The sequence below is a fragment of the Oncorhynchus masou genome, chromosome 6, assembly GCF_036934945.1.
Source record: "Oncorhynchus masou masou isolate Uvic2021 chromosome 6, UVic_Omas_1.1, whole genome shotgun sequence".
NCBI lineage: Eukaryota > Metazoa > Chordata > Actinopteri > Salmoniformes > Salmonidae > Oncorhynchus > Oncorhynchus masou.
The window spans coordinates 63,517,151-63,538,414 of NC_088217.1; the positions used below are offsets into that span (position 1 = coordinate 63,517,151).

The 21,264-nt window shown below is 40.4% G+C and overlaps 1 protein-coding gene across 2 annotated transcripts in view; it reads left to right on the plus strand.

Moving 5' to 3' along the window:
* Nucleotides 1-4,300: 4,300 nt before the first annotated feature.
* LOC135542424 (nuclear factor erythroid 2-related factor 2-like) overlaps nt 4,301-21,264 on the plus strand; it is a 35,946-nt gene continuing 18,982 nt past the window's right edge. For both annotated transcript variants that reach the window (XM_064969345.1, XM_064969346.1), the window contains exon 1: nt 4,301-4,550. In XM_064969345.1, the coding sequence (XP_064825417.1) occupies nt 4,509-4,550 (42 nt within the window). In that variant the 5' untranslated portion in view covers nt 4,301-4,508. The remainder of the gene's footprint in view (nt 4,551-21,264) is intronic.

The following is a 21,264-nucleotide window of genomic DNA, read 5'->3' on the forward strand; positions in this document are numbered from 1 at the left end:
CAAGCCCAACACCACAAACAAACGGAAAATACAGATACAGGTGAGTGGAGTTACAAATGGACTATACTAAAGGAGTTAAACGTTTTACAGCAAATTTGGGGTGATAGAGGGCCACTAAAGGAGTTAAACGTTTTACCTATGATGAAATGTTTTTCACACACATAGCTACATGAAGCCTACTTGGACACCGGTTCCCCACAATTTCCCACTCTCCCACACGGAGTAGCCTGAAGCCACAGGGCTGTTTCACGCAGGCTCCATTTTCCTATGTGGGAGCATGGCAAACTGTAGTTTGGGATATTTGACCTGGTTACATTTACTTTGAACACAGCAGCTTTTCGGGATGTTTTGTTATTTCTGTATACCAAAAATCGACAATGAAGTTGGCTCTTTTACACTGGAGTTCAATGGGAAAGAAGGTTGGTTTTCCCCAATTTGCAAAGATAGACATCCTTCCTAACTCAGTTGCCGGAGAGGAAGGAAACCGCTCAGGGAGATCACCATGAGGCCAATGGTGACTTTCAAATAGTTACAGAGTTGAATGGCTGTGATAGAAGAAAACTGAGGATGGATCAACAACCTTGTAGTTACTCCACAATCCCTAACCTAAATTACAGAGTGAAAAGAAGTAAGCCTGTACAGAATAAAACAATTCCAAACATGCATCCTGTTTACAATAAGGCACTAAAGTAAAACTGCAAAAAAGTGTCAAAGAATGGACTTTCTGTCCTGAATACAAAGCGTTATGTTTGGGGCAAATCCAACACTTCACTGAGTACCACTCTTCATATTTTCTATCATGGTGGTGGCTGAATCATGTTATGGGTATGTGTGACACATATAGCTAAGCACAGGAAAAAATCCTAGAGGAAAACCTGGTTCAAATTCAAACTCATCTTTCAGCAGCACAATAACCTAAAATACAAGGTCAAATATACATTGAATGTCAAATACGACATTGAATGTTCCTGAGTGGCATAGTTACAATTTTGACGTAAACCGGCTTGAAAATCAATGGCAATACTTGAAAATGGCTGTTTAGCAATGACCAACAACCAACTTGACAGAGCTTGAAGAATTTAAAAATGAATCAAGTGCAAATATTGTACAATCCAGATGTGCAAAGCTCTTAGAGACTTACCCAGAAAGAGTTACAGCTGTAATTGATGCCAAAAGGTTTGACTCAGGGGTTTAAATACTTATGTAAATTAATTTCTCTGTATTTCATTTTCCATAAGTTTCTAAAAATATGTTTTCACTTTATCAATATGGTGTATTGTGTGTAGATGGGTGAGACTAAAAAAATATTAAACAATATTGAATTCAGGCTGTAACGAGATCAACACAAGCTTTTGATACAGTTAATCATTCTATCTTATTGAGTAAGTTGTCTGTGTTAGGCCTTGGCCTGTTTGTGGTTTCAGATTTATCTTAGTGACAGAACCCAAGCTATTATGATAGAAGGGGTTAAATCCAAATTTATTCAAGTACAGTGGCTTGCAAAAGTATTCTCCTCCCTCGGAATTTTTCCCCTTTTGTTGTCTTACAACCTGGAATTAAAATAGATTTTTTGGGGGGGGGCTTGTATCATTTGATTTACACAACATGCCTACCACTTTGAAGATGCTAAATATTTTTTTTGTGAAACACCCAAGAAACAAGACAAAAAAAAACAGAAGTTCAGCATGCGTAACTATTCAACCCCCAAAGTCAATACATTGTAGAGACAACTTTTGCAGAAATTACAGCTGCAGGTCTCTTGGAGTATGTCTCTATAAGCTTCGCACATCTAACCACTGGGATTTTTGAACATCAAGGCAAACCTGGAAGTTGGATGGATTCTCCTGGTGTACAGCAATCTTTAAATCATACCACAGATTCTCAATTGGATTGAGGTCTGGGCTTTGACTAGGCCATTCCAAGACATGTAAATGTTTCTCCTTGTTGCTTTAGCAGTATGCTTGGGGTCATTGTCCTGCTGGAAGGTGAACCTCCGTCCCAGTCTCAAATCTCTGGAAGACTGAAACAGGTTGCTCTCAAGAATTTCCCTGTATTTAGCGCCATCCATCATTCATGCTTCACTGTGGGGATGGTGTTCTTGGGGTGATGAGAGGTGTTGGGGTTTGCACCAGACACAGTGTTTTCCTTTATGGCCAAAAAGCTCTATTTTAGTCTCATCTGACCAGCGTGCTTTCTTCCATATGTTTGAAAAGTCTCCCACATGCCTTTTGGCGAACACCAAACGTGTTTGCTTATTTTTTATTTTTTCCCCAGCTCCAATACTTCAATCTCCTCTGTGGAGCTTTGCAGCTCCTTCGGGGTTATCTATGGTATCTTTTATTGAATACCCTCCTTGCCTGGTCTGTGAGTTTTGGTGGGCAGCCCTTTCGTGGCAGGTTTGTTGTGGTGCCATATTCTTTCTATTTTTTAATAATGATTTAATGGTGTTCTGTGGGATGTTCAAAGTTTAGGATATTTTTGTATAACCCAACCCTTATCTGTACTTCCTCCACAACTTTGTCCCTGACCTGTTTGGAGAGCTCCTTGTTCTTCATGGTGCCACTTGCTTGATGGTGCCCCTTGCTTAGTGGTGTTGAAGACTCTGGGGCCTTTATAGGTGTATTTATACTGAGATCAGGTGACAGCTCACGTGACACTTAGATTGCACACAGGTGGACTTTATTTAACTAATTATGTGACTTCTGAAGGTAATTGGTTGCACCAGATCTTATAAAGGGGGTGAATACATATGCACCCCACAATACCCCACAATTAAATGCAGACTGTATGATCTCCAAAGAGAATTATCTTCGGTTATTGTCACAGCCATGTATATCTCCCCTCAAACCGATACCAAGACGGCCCTCAAGGAACTTCACTGGGCTTTATGCAAACTGGAAACCATCTATCCACACAGCTATGCTTTATCTTGGCCAGGTCGCAATTGTAAATTAGAACGTGTTCTCAACTAGCCTACCTGGTTAAATAAAGGTGAAATAAAAAATTAAATAAAAAAATATTATAGTATTCAACTTATATGACTTGTTGTAAGTCGCTCTGGATAAGAGCGTCTGCTAAATGACTTAAATGTTAAATGTTAAGCACATTTTTTACTCCTGAACTTATGTAGGTGTGCCATACAAAGGTGCTGAATACTTACTGACTCAAGACATTTCAGCTTTTCATTTTAAATTAATTTGTAAAAATGTCAAAAAACATAATTCCACATTGACATTATGGGTTATTGTAGGCCAGTGACCAAGTGACCAAGAATCTCAGTCTGTAACACAAAATATGGAAAAAGTCAAGAGGTGTGAATACTTTCTGGAAGATATTTACTAAATTAAAATGACTTGGAACTGAATTGCATATGTTTTAACGGTCCAACAATTAAAAAAATATATAAATAATATTAGGTTTTTTTGCTCAGAACTTGGAGAACCAAATAAAATAGGCCTGCAGGCCACCAGTTGGCCGTCTATATATTTTCTATTTATTTTTCACACCCCGTTTTTCTCCCCAATTTCATGGTATCCAATTAGTAGTTACAGTCTTGTCTCATCACTGCAAATCCCGTATGGACTCGGGAGAGGTGAAGGTCAAGAGCCGTGCGTCCTCCGAAACACAACCCAACCAAGCCACACTTCTTCTTGACACAATGCCCACTTAATCAGCTGCACCAATGTGTCGGAGGAAATACTGTGCACCTGGCCACCGCCAATTTAGACTACTTACATACAGGTGCATATGCTAATAATTGTGCATTCTGTAGGTTTAGATAGATTAGAAAACTTTTTTTAAATTACACCGAATGGAAAATTGCATTTGGCGCTCTGGCTTACATTAAAGGGATAAAAACAGACATAAAACATACACATTAAGCACATTGAGCATTTACGCGTCAGATCATCCTTCTTATTTGGGATAAAATACTTTTTAGGCCATTCTTCCAAGCGAGTGGCAGTTTTAGTCTCTCACCAGATGGAAGCATTTGGAATGATGTGTGGGGGAGTTGAGTTGTTGTTGGATACCTGGAGTGCTTTCCTTGTGAGGTGTTGTTTGTACAGTTCATGAAGTGGTGTTGGCCTGATTTACAAAAATCGTGTATTTGTAAAATTGTGTCTTAAACTAGGCCTATTTTGTTGTATTGCCTACGGGTTTATGGGATACGACTAATAGACTATACCCACTAGATGTCACTGAATGAAAAGGAAACATTCTGGGTGTATTTTTATGGCGAGCTCTCAGTGTCCAGACAGCGCCAGGGGCCGTTCCCACCTTGTCAGACAGGCTGCCTCTGCTAGTGGGCAGGGCCGTTCAGCGGTTGGGGTTTCTTTACGCTTTCATTATTTCTAGACCTCATTTTTTATTTCTATACAAGTGAACTATGTTCATATTCAGGACACTGTTCGGTAAGATTTAATTTGATTTGTGTTAGTGTAAGGGACTATAAAGATAATTACGGCTCTGGGTGTTTAAGAGCAAATTCACAAGGGAATATCAGCGCAATGATGGAGGTAGAATTGTCAAGTGCACATCGAAGTCAACAGGTAAGAGAAGGGGCTGAATAACATGCTTCATAGGCGGTCTAACAAATGTGTTTCTAACTCAAGAGAAACGCTTAGACTATAGAAATTGTGTCATAAGTCATTGTTGTTATCCTGTGGTAGGCTACTTAAAATGTTGCAGTATAGGCAACAGTATAGTAGACAGAAGGGGAGGCTAAGAAACTGCATCATAAAGTTGACTAGGCAACCTGGATTAGGCTATTTTGTGTTATATGGAACAAATTAAATGTAGCATAAATAAAGCCTATTAAATAAATGTGGATTGAAATGATTTTAATAGGCATAGAATCTCACTTTTTCCAACATTTGCTTGTTGTGAACCGTTTCTCATAAATCTGTAGAAAAATCTGCAAAGTCATTGGACAGCCTCATACTTGAGTTCTTTACCACAGCTGTAGCCTATAACAGTTTCAACCTGTTTCATAAAGATTCAAATCCACGTTCAAGGTTGAATTTCGAAAGCAGGACATCTTTGAATTGGTCAGAAAAACAAACATTTTGTACATATGATTCTTCCCCCAAAATGCCATCCAGTCTATTGTTTGTCGAGAGCCCCCTCCAGGACTGTGGTGGTACCCTGTAGCGTGTGATCTCTGTATTGATGGCATATCATCAGTGGCCACCTTCGCTCAGTCCACTAGGTCCACAATTGTAGGCAGTCTCATAGAGGAATGTTTGTTTGTAAGAGCTTATGTTTTGAAGTTCTTTGAATGAAATATATTAAAGGAAGAGATTGGCAAAGATAGTTTTATATTGATACAACTACAATATACTCCAAAGATGTATCAAGCAAAAGTATTTTTGCAAAGCATTGTATTCAGATCAACGTTCTCAGTAAATGCAACAGACATTTTACTTGCTATGACTGTGATTTATGGTTGAATGCACTGACTTTAAGTTGCTGCTAAAATGGCCAAAATGAAATGTGCTAAAGAACCTGCAAAGCACAGTGGGTAATGTTATAATAAGGGGTGGAGCTCATAAGACTAGTGGCCAGTTTGCTTTGCATGTGTTCATTTTAACATTTACATGTTGGTAATTTAGCAGACAATCTTAAAACAGCATAGTGCTATTAGATTTCCTATACCAAAGCAGCAAATTTGGGGTGATAGTGGGCCACAAAATTGTGAACCGCTATAAAAAAAAATACAATTTACAGTTCTTGAATGTATCTTGTTACAAAATGCATTGGTTTGTAGTTCAGGCCAGCGAAATACAAATGACAAAATACTCAAAGTAATTTAAATACATGCAACAGAAATACTGCCAATCTCTGATTATAGGCCTACTGCACTTTATCAAGCTGAGTTGTATGATATAGTTGGACCTTGTAGGTGGATGAACAGCTCTCTTGTTATGATGGAATTGGTTGTTGTAAACACATCAATGAAGAGCCACAGTAGTAAATATTACCCTCTTCATTTAAAGGGTGATATAACCTAGGATACTGATGGTGTGAATACAAAGCATATTGTATTATTTTCTATTCTACTTTATTCTATTCTAACAAAGTCTTTGATGACTGCTCATGCCATGGGGTGGGGGTTATTATATCTGCAGCATACTCCCAACCACTGTTTAGGTAAAAAGGTTAAGGATGGAGCTGGAGACATCTAACCACTCTCAAATGTATAGACAGAGCTATAGTTGCAAGGTTACTATACACATCTGGCGTTACTATACACAAAGTAAGACCAGATGTCACTTTACATTTAGATTAAGGCCATCTTCAAGATATTCAAGTTAAAATTAGGTGAAAATTGTAATACACCGAGCAAAAATATAAACGCAACATGCAACAACGTCAAAGATTATACTGAATTACAGCTCATTTAAGGGAATCAGTCAATTGGAATGAATGAATAAAGCCCTAATCTATGGATTTCACATGACTGGGAATCCGTACACTAATGTTCGAAAGTTTGGATTCACTTAGAAATGTCCTTGTTTTGAAATAGAAATGCACATTTTTTGTCTATTAAAATAACATCAAATTGATCAGAAATACAGTGTAGACATTGTTAATTTTGTAAATGACTAGAAAGAGAAAGAGGAGTGGGAGGCCCCAGTGCACAACAGAGCAAGAGTACAAGTACATTAGAGTGTCTATAGTCGTGGCCAAAAGTTTTGAGAATGATACAAATATTAATTTTCACAGTATGCTGCCTCAGTTTGTATAATGGCAATTTGCATATGCTCCAGAATGTTATGAAGAGTGATCAGATGAATTGCAATTAATTGCAAAGTCCCTCTTTGCCATGCAAATTAACTGAATCCCCCAAAAACATTTCCACTGCAATTCAGCCCTGTCACAAAAGGACCAGCTGACATCATGTCAGGGATTCTCTCATTAACACAGGTGTGAGTGTTGATGAGGACAAGGCTGGAGATCACTCTGTCATGCTGATTGAGGTCAAATAACAGACTGGAAGCTTCAAAAGGAGGGTCGTGCTTGGAATCATTGTTCTTCCTCTGTCAACCATGCTTACCTGCAAGGAAACACGTTCCTTCATCGTTGCTATGCAGAAAAAATGGCTTCACAAGCAAGGATACTGCTGCCATTAAGATTGCACCTAAATCAACCATTTATCGGATCATCAAAAACTTCAAGGAGAGCGGTTCAGGTCGCACAGTACTACATAGAGCAATACCTAAATGGAAATCTATTCCACATCAAGTAACTTACGCAAGCAGCAAAATTAGATTTTAACAACACAAATATTGGCACAGACACATGCATACACATACACACACATGATAACATACACGCTATACATACACATGGATTAAGTCATGTAGATACAATGCCTTCAAAAGTATTTATCCCCCTTGGCATTTTTCCTATTTTGCTGCATTTTATTTGGATTTCATGTAATGGACATACAGTGCCTTGCGAAAGTATTCGGCCCCCTTGAACTTTGCGACATTTTGCCACATTTCAAGCTTCAAACATAAAGATATAAAACTGTATTTTTTTGTGAAGAATCAACAACAAGTGGACACAATCATGAAGTGGAACGACATTTATTGGATATTTCAAACTTTTTTAACAAATCAAAAACTGAAAAATTGGGCGTGCAAAATTATTCAGCCCCCTTAAGTTAATACTTTGTAGCGCCACCTTTTGCTGCGATTACAGCTGTAAGTCGCTTGGGGTATGTCTCTATCTGTTTTGCACGCCGAGAGACTGAAATTATTTCCCATTCCTCCTTGCAAAACAGCTCGAGCTCAGTTAGGTTGGATGGAGAGCATTTGTGAACAGCAGTTTTCAGTTCTTTCCACAGATTCTCGATTGGATTCAGGTCTGGACTTTGACTTGGCCATTCTAACACCTGGATATGTTTATTTTTGAACCATTCCATTGTAGATTTTGCTTTATGTTTTGGAAGACAAATCTCCGTCCCAGTCTCAGGTCTTTTGCAGACTCCATCAGGAGTCATTCTTCCAGAATGGTTCTGTATTTGGCTCCATCCATCTTCCCATCAATTTTAACCATCTTCCCTGTCCCTGCTGAAGAAAAGCAGGCCCAAACCATGATGCTGCCACCACCATGTTTGACAGTGGGTATGGTGTGTTCAGGGTGATGAGCTGTGTTGCTTTTACGCCAAACATAACGTTTTGCATTGCTGCCAAAAAGTTCAATTTTTGGGTTCATCTGACCAGAGCACCTTCTTCTACATGTTTGGTGTGTCTCCCAGGTGGCTTGTGGCAAACTTTAAACAACACTTTTTATGGATATCTTTAAGAAATGGCTTTCTTCTTGCCACTCTTCCATAAAGGCCAGATTTGTGCAATATACGACTGATTGTTGTCCTATGGACAGAGTTTCCCACCTCAGCTGTAGATCTCTGCAGTTCATCCAGAGTGATCATGGGCCTCTTGGCTGCATCTCTGATCAGTCTTCTCCTTGTATGAGCTGAAAGTTTAGAGGGACGGCCAGGTCTTGGTAGATTTGCAGTGGTCTGATACTCCTTCCATTTCAATATTATCGCTTGCACAGTGCTCCTTGGGATGTTTAAAGTTTGGGAAATCTTTTTGTATCCAAATCCGGCTTTAAACTTCTTCACAACAGTATCTCGGACCTGCCTGGTGTGTTCCTTGTTCTTCATGATGCTCTCTACGCTTTTAACGGACCTCTGAGACTATCACAGTGCAGGTGCATTTATACGGAGACTTGATTACACACAGGTGGATTGTATTTATCATCATTAGTCATTTAGGTCAACATTGGATCATTCAGAGATCCTCACTGAACTTCTGGAGAGAGTTTGCTGCACTGAAAGTAAAGGGGCTGAACAATTTTGCACTCCCAATTTTTCAGTTTTTGATTTGTTAAAAAAGTTTGAAATATCCAATAAATGTCGTTCCACTTCATGATTGTGTCCCACTTGTTGTTGATTCTTCACAAAAATTACAGTTTTATATCTTTATGTTTGAAGCCTGAAATGTGGCAAAAGGTCGCAAAGTTCAAGAGGGCCGAATACTTTCGCAAGGCACTGTACACAACATAGTCCAAATTGGTGAAGTATGCTTGGGGTCATTGTCCTGCTGGAAGGTAAACCTCCGTCCCAGTCTCAATCTCTGGAAGACTGAATCAGGTTGCCCTCAAGAATTTCCCTGTATTTAGCGCCATCCATCATTCCTTCAATTCTGACCAGTTTTCCAGTCCCTGCCGATGGAAAACATCCCCACAGCATGATGCTCCCACCACCATGCTTTACTGTGGGGATGGTGTTCTCGGTGTGATGAGAGGGTTTGGGTTTAAGCCAGATATAGCATTTTCCTTGATGGCCAAAAAGCTAAATTTTAGTCTCATCTGACCAGAGTACCTTCTTCCATATGTTTGAAAAGTCTCCCACATGCATTTTGGAGAACACCTAGCGTGTTTGCTAATTTTTTCCTTTAAGCAATGGCTTTTTTCTGGCAACTTTTCCGTAAAGCTAAGCTCTTTGGAGTGTATGGCGTAAAGTGGTCCTATTGACAGACACTCAAATCTCCACTGTGGAGCTTTGCAGCTCCTTCAGGGTTATCTTTGGTCTTTTTGTTTCCTCTCTGATTAATGCCCTCCTTGCCTGGTCTGTGAGTTTTGGTGGGCGGCCCTCTCTTGGCAGGTTTGTTGTGGTGTCATATTCTTTACATTTTTGAATAATGGATTTAATGGTGCTCCGTGGGATGGTCAAAGTTTCTGATATTTTTTAAATATAATATAATAACCCAACATTGATCTGTACTTCTCCACAACTTTCTCCCTGAACAGTTTGGAGAGCTCCTTGGTCTTCACGGTGCAGCTTGCTTGGTGGTGCCCCTTGCAGACTCTGGGGCCTTTCAGAACAGGTGTATATTTACTGAGATCATGTGACAGATCATGTGACACTTTGATTTCACACAGGTGGACTTTATTTAACTAATTATGTGACTTCTGAAGGTAATTGGTTGTACCAGATCTTATTTTGGGGATTCATAGCAAAGGGGGTGAATACATACAGTGGGGCAAAAACGTATTTAGTCAGCCACCAATTGTGCAAGTTCTCCCACTTAAAAAGATGAGAGAGGCCTGTAATTTTCATCATAGGTAAACTTCAACTATGAAAGACAAAATGAGAGAAAAAATCCAGATAATCACATTTTAATGAATTTATTTGCAAATTATGGTGGAAAATAAGTATTTGGTCACCTACAGACAAGCAAGATTTCTGGCTCTCACAGACCTGTAACTTCTTCTTTAAGAGGCTCCCCTGTCCTCCACTCGTTACCTGTATTAATGGCATCTGTTTGAACTTGTTATCAGAATAAAAGACACATGTCCCCAACCTCAAACAGTCACACTCCAAACTCCACTATGGCCAAGACCAAAGAGCTGTCAAAGGACACCAGAAACAAAATTGTGGACCTGCACCAGGCTGGGAAGACTGAATCTGCAATAGGTAAGCATCTTGGTTTGAAGAAATCAACTGTGTGAGCAATTATTAGGAAATGGAAGACATACAAGACCAATGATAATCTCCCTCGATCTGGGGCTCCACGCAAGATCTCACCCCGTGGGGTCAAAATGATCACAAGAACGGTGAGCAAAAATCCCAGAACCACATGGGGGGACCTAGTGAATGACCTGCAGAGAGCTGGGACCAAAGTAACAAAGCCTACCATCAGTAACACACTACGCCGCTAAGGACTCAAATCCTGCAGTGCCAGACGTGACCTCCTGCTTAAGCCAGTACATTCCCAGGCCCGTCTGAAGTTTGCTAGAGAGCATTTGGATGATCCAGAAGAAGATTGGAAGAATGTCATATGGTCAGATGAAACCAAAATATTACTTTTTGGTAAAAACTCAACTCGTCGTTTTTGGAGGACAACGAATACTGAGTTGCATTCCAAGAACACCGTACCTACTGTGAAGCATGGGGGTGAAAACATAATGCTTTGGGGTTGTTTTTCTGCAAAGGGACCAGGACGACTGATCCATGTAAAGGAAAGAATGAATGGGGCAATGTATCGTAAGATTTTGAGTGAAAACTCCCTTCCATCAGCAAGGGCATTGAAGATGGGTCTTTCAGCATGACAATGATCCCAAACACACCGCCCAGGCAACGAAGGAGTGGCTTCGTAAGAAGCATTTCAAGGTCCTGGAGTAGCCTAGCCAGTCTCCAGATCTCAACCCCATAGAAAGTCTTTGGAGGGAGTTGAAAGTCTGTGTTGTCCAGCAACAGCCCCAAAACACTGCTCTAGAGGAGATCTGCATGGAGGAATGGGCCAAAATACCAGCAACAGTGTGTGAAAACCTTGTGAAGACTTACAGAAAAGGTTTGACCTCTGTCATTGCCAACAAAGGGTATATAACAAAGTATTGAGATAAACTTTTGTTATTGACCAAATACTTATTCTCCACCATAATTTGCAAATAAATTCATTAAAAATCCTATAATGGGGCCTCCCGGGTGGCGCAGTGGCTAAGGGCGCTGTACTGCAGCGCCAGCTGTGCCATCAGAGACCCTGGGTTCGTGCCCAGGCTCTGTCGTAACCGGCCGAGGCCGGGAGGTCCGTGGGGCGACACACAATTTGTCATCCGAGTTAGGAAGGGCTTGGTCAGTAGGGATGTCCTTGTCTCATCACGCACCAGCAACTCCTGTGGCAGGCCGGGCACAGTGTGTGCTCACCAAGGTTGCCAGGTGCACGGTGTTTCCTCTGACACATTGGTGCTGCTGGCTTCCGGGTTGGATGCACGCTGTGGGTTAGGGTTAGGGGTTGATAGGACATTCACAGCTCAATAGGGACTCATTGGAACACAGCGCTTTCAAAATATGGGGCACCTCCAGATTGGATTTTTCTCAGGCTTTCGCCTGCAACATCAGTTCTGTTATACTCACAGACAATATCTTTACAGTTTTGGAAACGTTGAGTGTTTTCTATCCAAAGCTGTCAATTATATGCATATTCTAGCATCTTGTCCTGACAAAATATCTCGTTTAAAATGGGAACGTTTTTTTCCCCAAAAATGAAAATACTGCCCCTAGAGTCGCGACAGGTTAAGAAGCAGTGCGGCTTGGTTGGGTTGTGTATCGGAGGACCCATGACTTTCAACCTTCGTCTCTCCCAAGCCCGTACGGGAGTTGTAGTGATGAGACAAGATAGTAGCTACTAAAACAATTGAATAGCACGAAATTGGAGAGAAAAAGGGGTACATTTCAAACAAACAAAAAATCCTACAATGTGATTTTCTGGATTTTTTCTTCTCATTTTGTCTGTCAAAGCTGAAGTGTACCTATGATGAACATTACAGGCCTCTCATCTTTTTAAGTGGGAGAACTTGCACAATTGGTGGCTGACTAAATACTTTTTTGCCCCACTGTACCTGTGATGTGAGAAATGTTTTGTTGTCTGAATACAGCTGTGACGGCCCTTTGGGAAGAATTAAACTTGGTTAAGCTTCTCTATTGTCCGTAAGTTATTTACTCTGAAAAATAAGAACCAAACACAAGTTTTAGTTGAGGTTAGGGTTTAGTGAGTGTTTTGTTCCAAATCCAATACTTTTAGTTTTATAAATATTTAAGGCTAACTTATTCCTTGCCATCCACTCTGAAACTACCTGCAGTTATTTGTTGACTGTTGCAGTCATTTCAGTCGCTGTAGTAGATGACATGTAATAGTGTTGAGTCATCCACATACATAGGAACTCTGGCTTAACTCAAAGTCAGTGGCATGTCATTAATAAACATTGAAAAAAGCAAGGGGCCTAATCAGCTACCCTGGGGAATTCCTGATTCTAACTGGATTATATTTGATAGGCTTCCATTAAAGAACACCCTCTGTGTTCTGTTAGACAAGTAACTCTTTATCCACATTATAGCAGGGGGTGTAAAGCCGTAACACATATGTTTTTCCAGCAGTACACTATGCTCAATAATATCAAAAGCTCAAAAGCTGCACTGATGTCTAACAAGATAGCCCCCACAATCATTTCATCATCAGTTTCTCTCAGCCAATCATCAGTCATTTGTGTAAGTGCTGTGCTTGTTGAGTGTCCTTCCCTATAAGCATGCTGAAATTCTGTTATCAATTTGTTTACTGTAAAATAGTATTGTATCTGGTCAAGCACAATTAACCCTCCTTAGGACTTTAAACGGCCCCACAAACCGGGGGCTGAGCTTCTGGAAGGGCAGGCGGAGGGGCCTCGTCTGGCTTTGATGCCAAGGTAATAGGGCCGGCTGATACCACAACACACACTGGAAAGGAATGAGGTTAGTGGAGGAGTGGCGGTGGGAGTTCTGCGCATACTCAGCCCAAGGTGGAAAATCTGCCCACTCCCCATTCCAGTCCTGACAGTAACACCTCAGGAACCTGCACACCTCCTGATTGATCTGCCTGTCCATTAGCTTGAGGACGGTACCCGGAGGTGAGACTGACCGTGACCCTCAGGCGTTCCATGAACGCTTTCCATATGCTTGAGGTGAACTGAGGGCCACGGTCTGACACAATGTCCTCCAGGATCCCGTAGTGCCAGAAGATGTGCATATAAAGAGCCTCCACAGTTTGCATGGCTGATGGGATTCCAGGCAGAGGAAGGAGGCGACAAGCTTTGGAGAACCGGTCCACGACGAAGAGAATGGTGGTTTTCTCTCGGGAGGGGGAAGGTCAGTGACAAAGTCCACCGAGAGGTGAGACCAGGATCATTGTGGAACCGGCAGGGGAAGAATCTTTTATACGGGAGGTGTCTGGGTGTCTTAGACTGGGCACAGATGGATCAGGAAGAGACTTCTCAGTCAGGCAGGCTTGGTACGGCTTATCCCAGGATGACTCGACACAGGCGCCTGGGGCACCCATGTAAGGAGTCGGTCCCCCACACCCGTGGGCACATAGGCGTGGTTTTTCATAGAGGTGAGACAGGGAGTCCGCCTTCACGTTCTTCGAGCCTGGCCTATAAGAAAGCATGAATTGGAACCTGGCGAAGAATAGAGCCCATCTGGCCTGTCTTGGGTTTAGCCTCTTCGCTGCCCTGATGTACTCCAGGTTGCGGTGGTCCATCCACACCAGGAAAGGGTGTTTGGACCCCTCCAGCCAGTGCCTCCACGCCTTCAGAGTCTTCTTCACTGCAAAGAATTCCCGGTCCCGACATCATAGTTCCTCTGAGCGGGGATCAGCTGCTCGGAGTAGAAGGCGCAGGGCCGCAGCTTTGGAGGGTTTCCTGTGCACTGGGACAGCACTGCCCTGACTCCTACTTTGAAGGTATCCACCTCAACAATGAAAGGAAGTGAGGGGTCGGGATGTGCCAGCACGGGAGCAGTGATGAAGCGTGCCTTCAGTGTCTCGAACGCCCTCTCCGCCTCCACCGTCCCACGAAGCCGTTGGGGACCTCTTCTCAGCAGGGAGGTAAGAGGTGCGACCACCGTGCTGAAGCTCCGGGAATCACTGGACTAGGTAGCCCAAAATGAACACGGACCTCTGGAAAAACAAGCACTTCTCTTGTTTAACATATAGATCATGCTCCAACAGTCTTCCCAGCACAGTCCTGACTAACGAGACATGCTGGGCGTGGTCAGCAGAATAGACCAAGATGTCATATATATAAACCATGACGCCCCTTCCCAGTATCTCCCGAAACACCTCGTTGATAAAGGCCTGGAAGACTGAAGGAGTATTAGACAGGCCAAAAGGCATCACAAGTTACTCGTAATTTCTATGGAACGCTGTTTGGGTCTTAGCCTGTCAAACAAGACACACTGTAACACTATTTGACATGTCAAATAAGCTTGTTGACCAATAAGGACATGAATATGACTGCACGTCACAAAAAAATTTAAAGCGTTTGTACATTTTGTTTTACATAGTTACAGTATACACATTGATTATACTCACTCGTATTTCATATGTAACAACGATTCATCGATACGTATGCTATGATGCTGGTAAAGTTGTCTCGCACACCTACAGTGCTGGTCATGAAATAAAACTAGCTAGCTCATGGATGCAAACAATGTTCTTCCCCAAAAACATAGCAAAACAACAATCTGTTTCAGTAGCTATAGTTAGCTAGCTAACTACAGTTGAAAGAGTCATTAAAACTCGGAAGAGTCATTAAAACTCATTTTTCAACCAATCCACAAATTTCTTGTTAATTAACAAATTATTGTTTTGGCAAGTTGGTTAGGACATCTACGTTGTGCATGACACAAGTAATTTTTCCAACAATTGTTTACAGAGATTATTTCACTTATAATTCACTGTATCACAATTCCAGTGGGTCAGAAGTTAATATACACTAAGTTTACGGTGCATTTAAACAGCTTGGGAAATTCCAGAAAATTATGTGTTGGCTTAGAAGCTTCTGATAGGCTAATTGACATAATTTGAGTCAATTGGAGGGTACCTGTGGATGTATTTCAAGGCCTAACCTTCAAACTCAGTGCATCTTTGCTTGACAACATGGGATATCAAAAGAAATCAGCCAAGACCTCAGAAAAAAACATTTGTAGACCTGCACAAGTCTGGTTCATCCTTGGGAGCAATTTCCAAATGCCTGAAGGTACCATGTTCATCTGCACAAACAATAGTATGCAATTATAAACACCATGGGACCACGCAGTCGTCATACCACTCAGGGAGGAGACACATTCTGTCTCCGAGAGATGAACGTACTTTGGTGCAAAAAGTGCAAATCAATCCCAGAACAACAGCAAAGGACCTTGTGAAGATGCTGGAGGAACAGGTACAAAGATATCTATATCCACAGTAAAACAAGTCCTATATCGACATAACCTGAAAGGCCACTCAGCAAGGAAGAAGCCACTGCTCCAAAACTGCCATAAAAAAAAGTAGACCACAGTTTGCAACTGCTCATGGGGACAAAGATCGTACTTTTTGGAAAAATGTCCTCTGGGCTGATGAAACAAAAATAGAACTGTTTGGCCATAAGGACCATCATAATGACCATGCAGTCCCCACTGAACAGTTGATGTTGAGATGTGTCTGATACTTGAACTCTGTGAAGTATTTATTTGGGCTGCAATTTCTGAGGCTGGTAACTCTATTGAACTTATCCTCTGCAGCAGAGGTAACTCTGGGTCTTCCTTTCCTGTGGCGATCCTCATGAAAGCCAGTTTCATCTTTGCGACTATACTTGAAGAAACTTTCAAAGTTCTTGAAATATTCCGCATTGACTGACCTTCATGTCTTAAAGTAATGATGGACTGTTGTTTCTCTTTGCCTATTTGAGCTGTTCTTGCCAGAATATGGACTTGGTCTTTTACCTAATAGGGCTATGCTTTGTATACCACCCCGAGTTTGTCACAACACAATTGATTGGCTTAAACGCATTAAGAAATTCCACAAATTAACTTTTAAGATGGAACACCTGTTAATTGAAATGCATTCCAGGTGACTACCTCATGAAGATGGTTGAGAGAATACAAAGAGTGTGCAAAGCTCACACAAGGAAAAGCGTGGCTACTTTGAAGAATCTCAAATATAAAATATTTATATATATATATATAACACTTTTTTGGTTAATGCATGATTCCATATGTGTTTTTCATTATGTTGATGTCTTCACTATTATTGTAGAAAATAGTAAAAATAAAGAAAAACCCTTGAATGAGTAGGTGTGTCCAAACTTTTTACTGGTACTGTATTTATATTGTATCATAAAGGGTGCTTTTGAAAAAGAAACCTAGGTCTCTGTGTTCTCTGTTAAAATACAATTCTAACCAGCTTCACGCAGCCTGGTCCAGGCCAATTGATGAAAGCCTCTGAATAAGTAATGAGTGAGTGTTGAAGGCTTTAGACAAGTCAATGTATCTAGCTACTTCTGCTCACAGAATGAATAGCAGGATTTGGTTCTGGGTTCCGAAATTAGTGGAAACTAAGCCTGAAACTAGACTGCACGTGCCATGTCTGTTTTTCTCATTTATATTATCTGCTGCTGAAATGAACCCATAGTAATCAATGAGACTTGCTACACTGGCCACAGAAATCAACACATCAGTGAATTTTTATTTGTATTATTTTTTTTTTAACTCTCTGGGATATGTGGGATGGTAGCGTCCCACCTTGCCAACAGCCAGTTTAAGTGGATGGCGCCAAATTCAAAACAAAAAAAATCTCATAATTAAAATTCCTCAAGCATATAAGTATTTTACACCATTTTAAAGATAACATTCTCGTTAATCCAGCCACAGTGTCTGATTTCAAAAATGCTTTACAGTGAAAGCACCACAAACGATTATGTTAGGTCATCACCAACTCACAGAAAAACACAGCCATTTTTCCAGCCAAAGAGAGGAGTCACAAAAAGCACAGAAAGAGATCAAATTAATCACTAACCTTTGATGATCTTCATCAGATGACACTCATAGGACTTCATGTTACACAATACATGTATGTTTTGTTCGATAAAGTGCATATCGATATAAAAAAAATCGAATTTTACATTGGCACATTACATTCAGTAGTTCTAAAACATGCGGTGATTGTGCAGAGAGCCACATCAATTCACAGAAATACTCATCATAAAGGTTGATGAAAATACAAGTGTTATACATGGAATTCGAGATATACTTCTCCTTAATGCAACTGACGTGTCAGATTTCAAAATAACTTCACGGAAGAAGCAAACCATGCAATAATCTGAGTATAGTGTTCAGACAACAAAGCAGCCAAAAATATATCTGCCATATTGTTATAAATATTCACTTACCTTTGATGATCTTCATCAGAATGCACTCCCAGGAATCCCAGTACCACAATAAATGTTTGATTTGTTCGATCATGTCCATCATTTATGTCCAAATAGCTTATTTTGTTAGCGCGTTTGGTAAACAAGTCCAAACTCGCGTTCAGGTCCAGCCGAACGTCGGACGAAAAGTTCAAAAAGTTATATTACAGCCCATAGAAACTTGTCAATCTAAGTATAGAATCAATCTTTAGGATGTTTTTATCATAAATGTTCAACTATGTTCCACCCGGAGAATTCCTATGTCTGTAGAATAGCAATGGAACGAGAGCTAACTCTCTCGTGACCGCACCTCAGAGCCTGTGGCACTCTACCAAACACCTGGCTCAGTCAGTTCTCATTCGCCCCCACTTCACAGTAGAAGTATCAAACAAAGTTCGAAAGACTGTTGACATCTAGTGGATGCCATAGGAAGTGCAATATGACTCCATTTACACTGTATATTGGAATGGCAAAGAGTTGAAATCGACCAACCTCAGATTTCCCACTTCCTGTTTGGATTTCCTCTCAGGTTTTCGCCTGCCATATGAGTTCTGATATACTCACAGACATCATTCGAACCGTTTTAGAAACTTCAGAGTGTTTTCTATCCAATACTAATAATATGCATATATTAGCAACTGGGACTGAGGAGCAGGCAGTTTACTCTGGGCACCTTTCATCCAAGCAACTCAACACTGCCCCTGCAGTTGAATGCAAAGTCAACTTAGTGTATGTCAATTTCTGACCCACTGGAATTGTGATACAGTGAATTATAAGTGAAGTAATCTGTCTGTAAACAATTGTTGGAAAAATTACTTGTATCATGCACAAAGTAGATGTCCTAACCGACTTGCCAAAACGCTGACAAGAAATTGTTAACAAGAAATTTGTTGTTGAAAACAAGTTTTAATGACTCCAACATATGTGCATTTAAACTTTTGACTTCAACTGTATCTACCTAAATTACCCCATCCCCTTGCACAATGACTCGGTACCTGTACAGATTTTAATAAAGCCAAGTAATTGTTACTCATTCTGCATCTATTATTACATGTTTTACTATTCCATTTTTTCTCAAAAAATGTTTCTCTGCATTGTTGGGAAGGACCCATAAGTAAGCGTTTCACTGTTAGTCCACACTTGTTGTTTACGAAGCATGTGACAAATACAAATTGATTTTACAAGAGCATCTGCCAACTGACTAAATGTGAAATGAATGGCCTCTCGTATAGAAAGAGATGTATCTGAGTCTCTGCAATTAACTTGCAAGATCTTGCATGCTCAATGTGTACATTTATGTTTTTAAACTGTAGTACTTTGTGTTTTATGTTGTAAAGATGTTTTTGCATGACATTTTGTGCTGCTATTTTGGACAGGTCAGAGATATTTAATCTCAATGAGACTAACCTGGTAAAATAAAGTTAACATTTTAAACATTAAAATAAAGATCAGCCTGAGATTGGCCTCTAATCAGACTGCTTTATCAAGTTCCAATGCTGGCTGATTGATAGGCCTGCTAATATAACCATGCATGTAGCTGTGTTCACCTCTCACTTTCTTTTGTTGGTTGATAAACGGGTTTACGTGGGCCTAAAGTGAATGCTATATTGTGTAGTAATTTGAGATAAGATTGACAAATGAGCCTTTACCTTACTTTTGTCATGCTCACAGGGCCAGGTGAGTCTCACCCAACTCTCACGTTAGTTTTCCTTTCATACTGTTGACCTAGTCAACTGACACCACAAGACATTTTATTTCAAGGCGTTTAGACACGTGAAAATGCATTCCATTGTGTTGTGGGATGGTCATGCTGCCATGTTATCTGCACAATCCACACGCTATTCCACACACACACAATACTCTAATGTCAAAGTGGGAAAAAATTATATGATTTCCTTTTAATTAATGAAAAATAAAACACCATTATATCTTGATTAGATAAGTATTCACCCCCCTACGTCAAAGCTCTGTCAATAGCTTGCTAGACAGATTTAACTCTGCCACTCAGGAACATTCAATGTCGTCTTGCTAAGCAACTCCAGTGGATATTTGGCCTTGTGTTTTGGGTTATTTTCCTGCAAAAAAGGTGAATTTGTCTCCCAGTTGAAAGCAGACTGAGCCAGATTTACCTCTAGGATTTTGCCTGTACTTAGCTCTATTGAGTTTATATTCATCTTAAATATCTCCCATGTCCTTGCCAATGACAAGCATACCCATAACATGATGGAGCCAACACCATGCTTGAAAATATGGAGAGTGGTACTCAGTGATGTGTTGTGTTAGATTTGCCCCAAACATAACGCTTTGTATTCCGGACAAAAAGTTAATTTCTTTGCCACAGTATTTATCGTATTACTTTAGTGCCTTATTGCAAACAGGTTGCAAGTTTTGGAATATTTTTTATTCTGGACAAGCTTCCTTCTTTGTAATCAATTCGGGTTAGTATTGTGGAGTAACTACAATGTTGTTGATTCATCCTCAGTTTTCTCCTATCACAGCCATTAAACCTGAACTGTTTTAAAATCGCCATTGGCCTCATGGTAAAATCCCTGAGCAGTTTCCTTCCTCTCTGAGAAACGAGTTAGGAAGGACGCTTGCATCTTTGTAGTGACTGAGTGTATTGATACACCATCCAAAGCGTAATTGTTAACTTCAGCATGCTCAAAAGGAAACGCTTTCTTTTATTTTTACCCATCTACCAATAGGTGCCCTTCTTTGCAAGGCATGGGAAAACCTCCCTGGTCTTTGTGGTTGAATCTCTGCTTGAAATTGACTTCTCAACTGAGAGACATAACAGACAATTGTGTGTGTGTGGTGCAGAGATCGGGTAGTCTTTCAAAAATCATGTTAACTCCTATTATTGCACACAGACTGAGTCCATGCAACTTATTATGACACTTATTAAGCACCTTTTTTTACTCCTGAATGTATTTAGGTTTGCCATAACAAAAGGGTTTAAATACTTGACTCAAGACATTACATATTTTCAAATTTGTATTCATTTGCAAAATAATCAAGACAAAAATTCCACTTTGACATTATGGGGTATTGTGTGTAGATCAGTGACACAAAATCGGAATGTAATCTATTTTAAATTCAGGGTGTAACACAACAATATGTGGAAAAAGTAAATTGGTGTGAATACCTTCTGAATGCACTGTAGTATTGTGCCAAAATGTTATTGAAACTCTGTCTCCAGTATAATATGTACTCTGTTGCAGTGACGGTCTGGCTCTCTGAAAACTACTTAGAACCACACCACCTTTCACCACCTGGGAAAATCCACACGCTAAACAGGAAAGTGCACATGCAGTTACATCACCCTCTCTGCTGTAATCTTTTCCCAGGTGGTGAAAGGTGGTGTGGTTCTAAGTAGTTTTCAGAGGGCCAGACCGTCACTGCAACAGAGTACATATTAAACTGGAGACAGAGTTTCAATTTCATTTTGGCACAATACTTTTTATTTATTTTTATTTCACCTTTATTTAACCA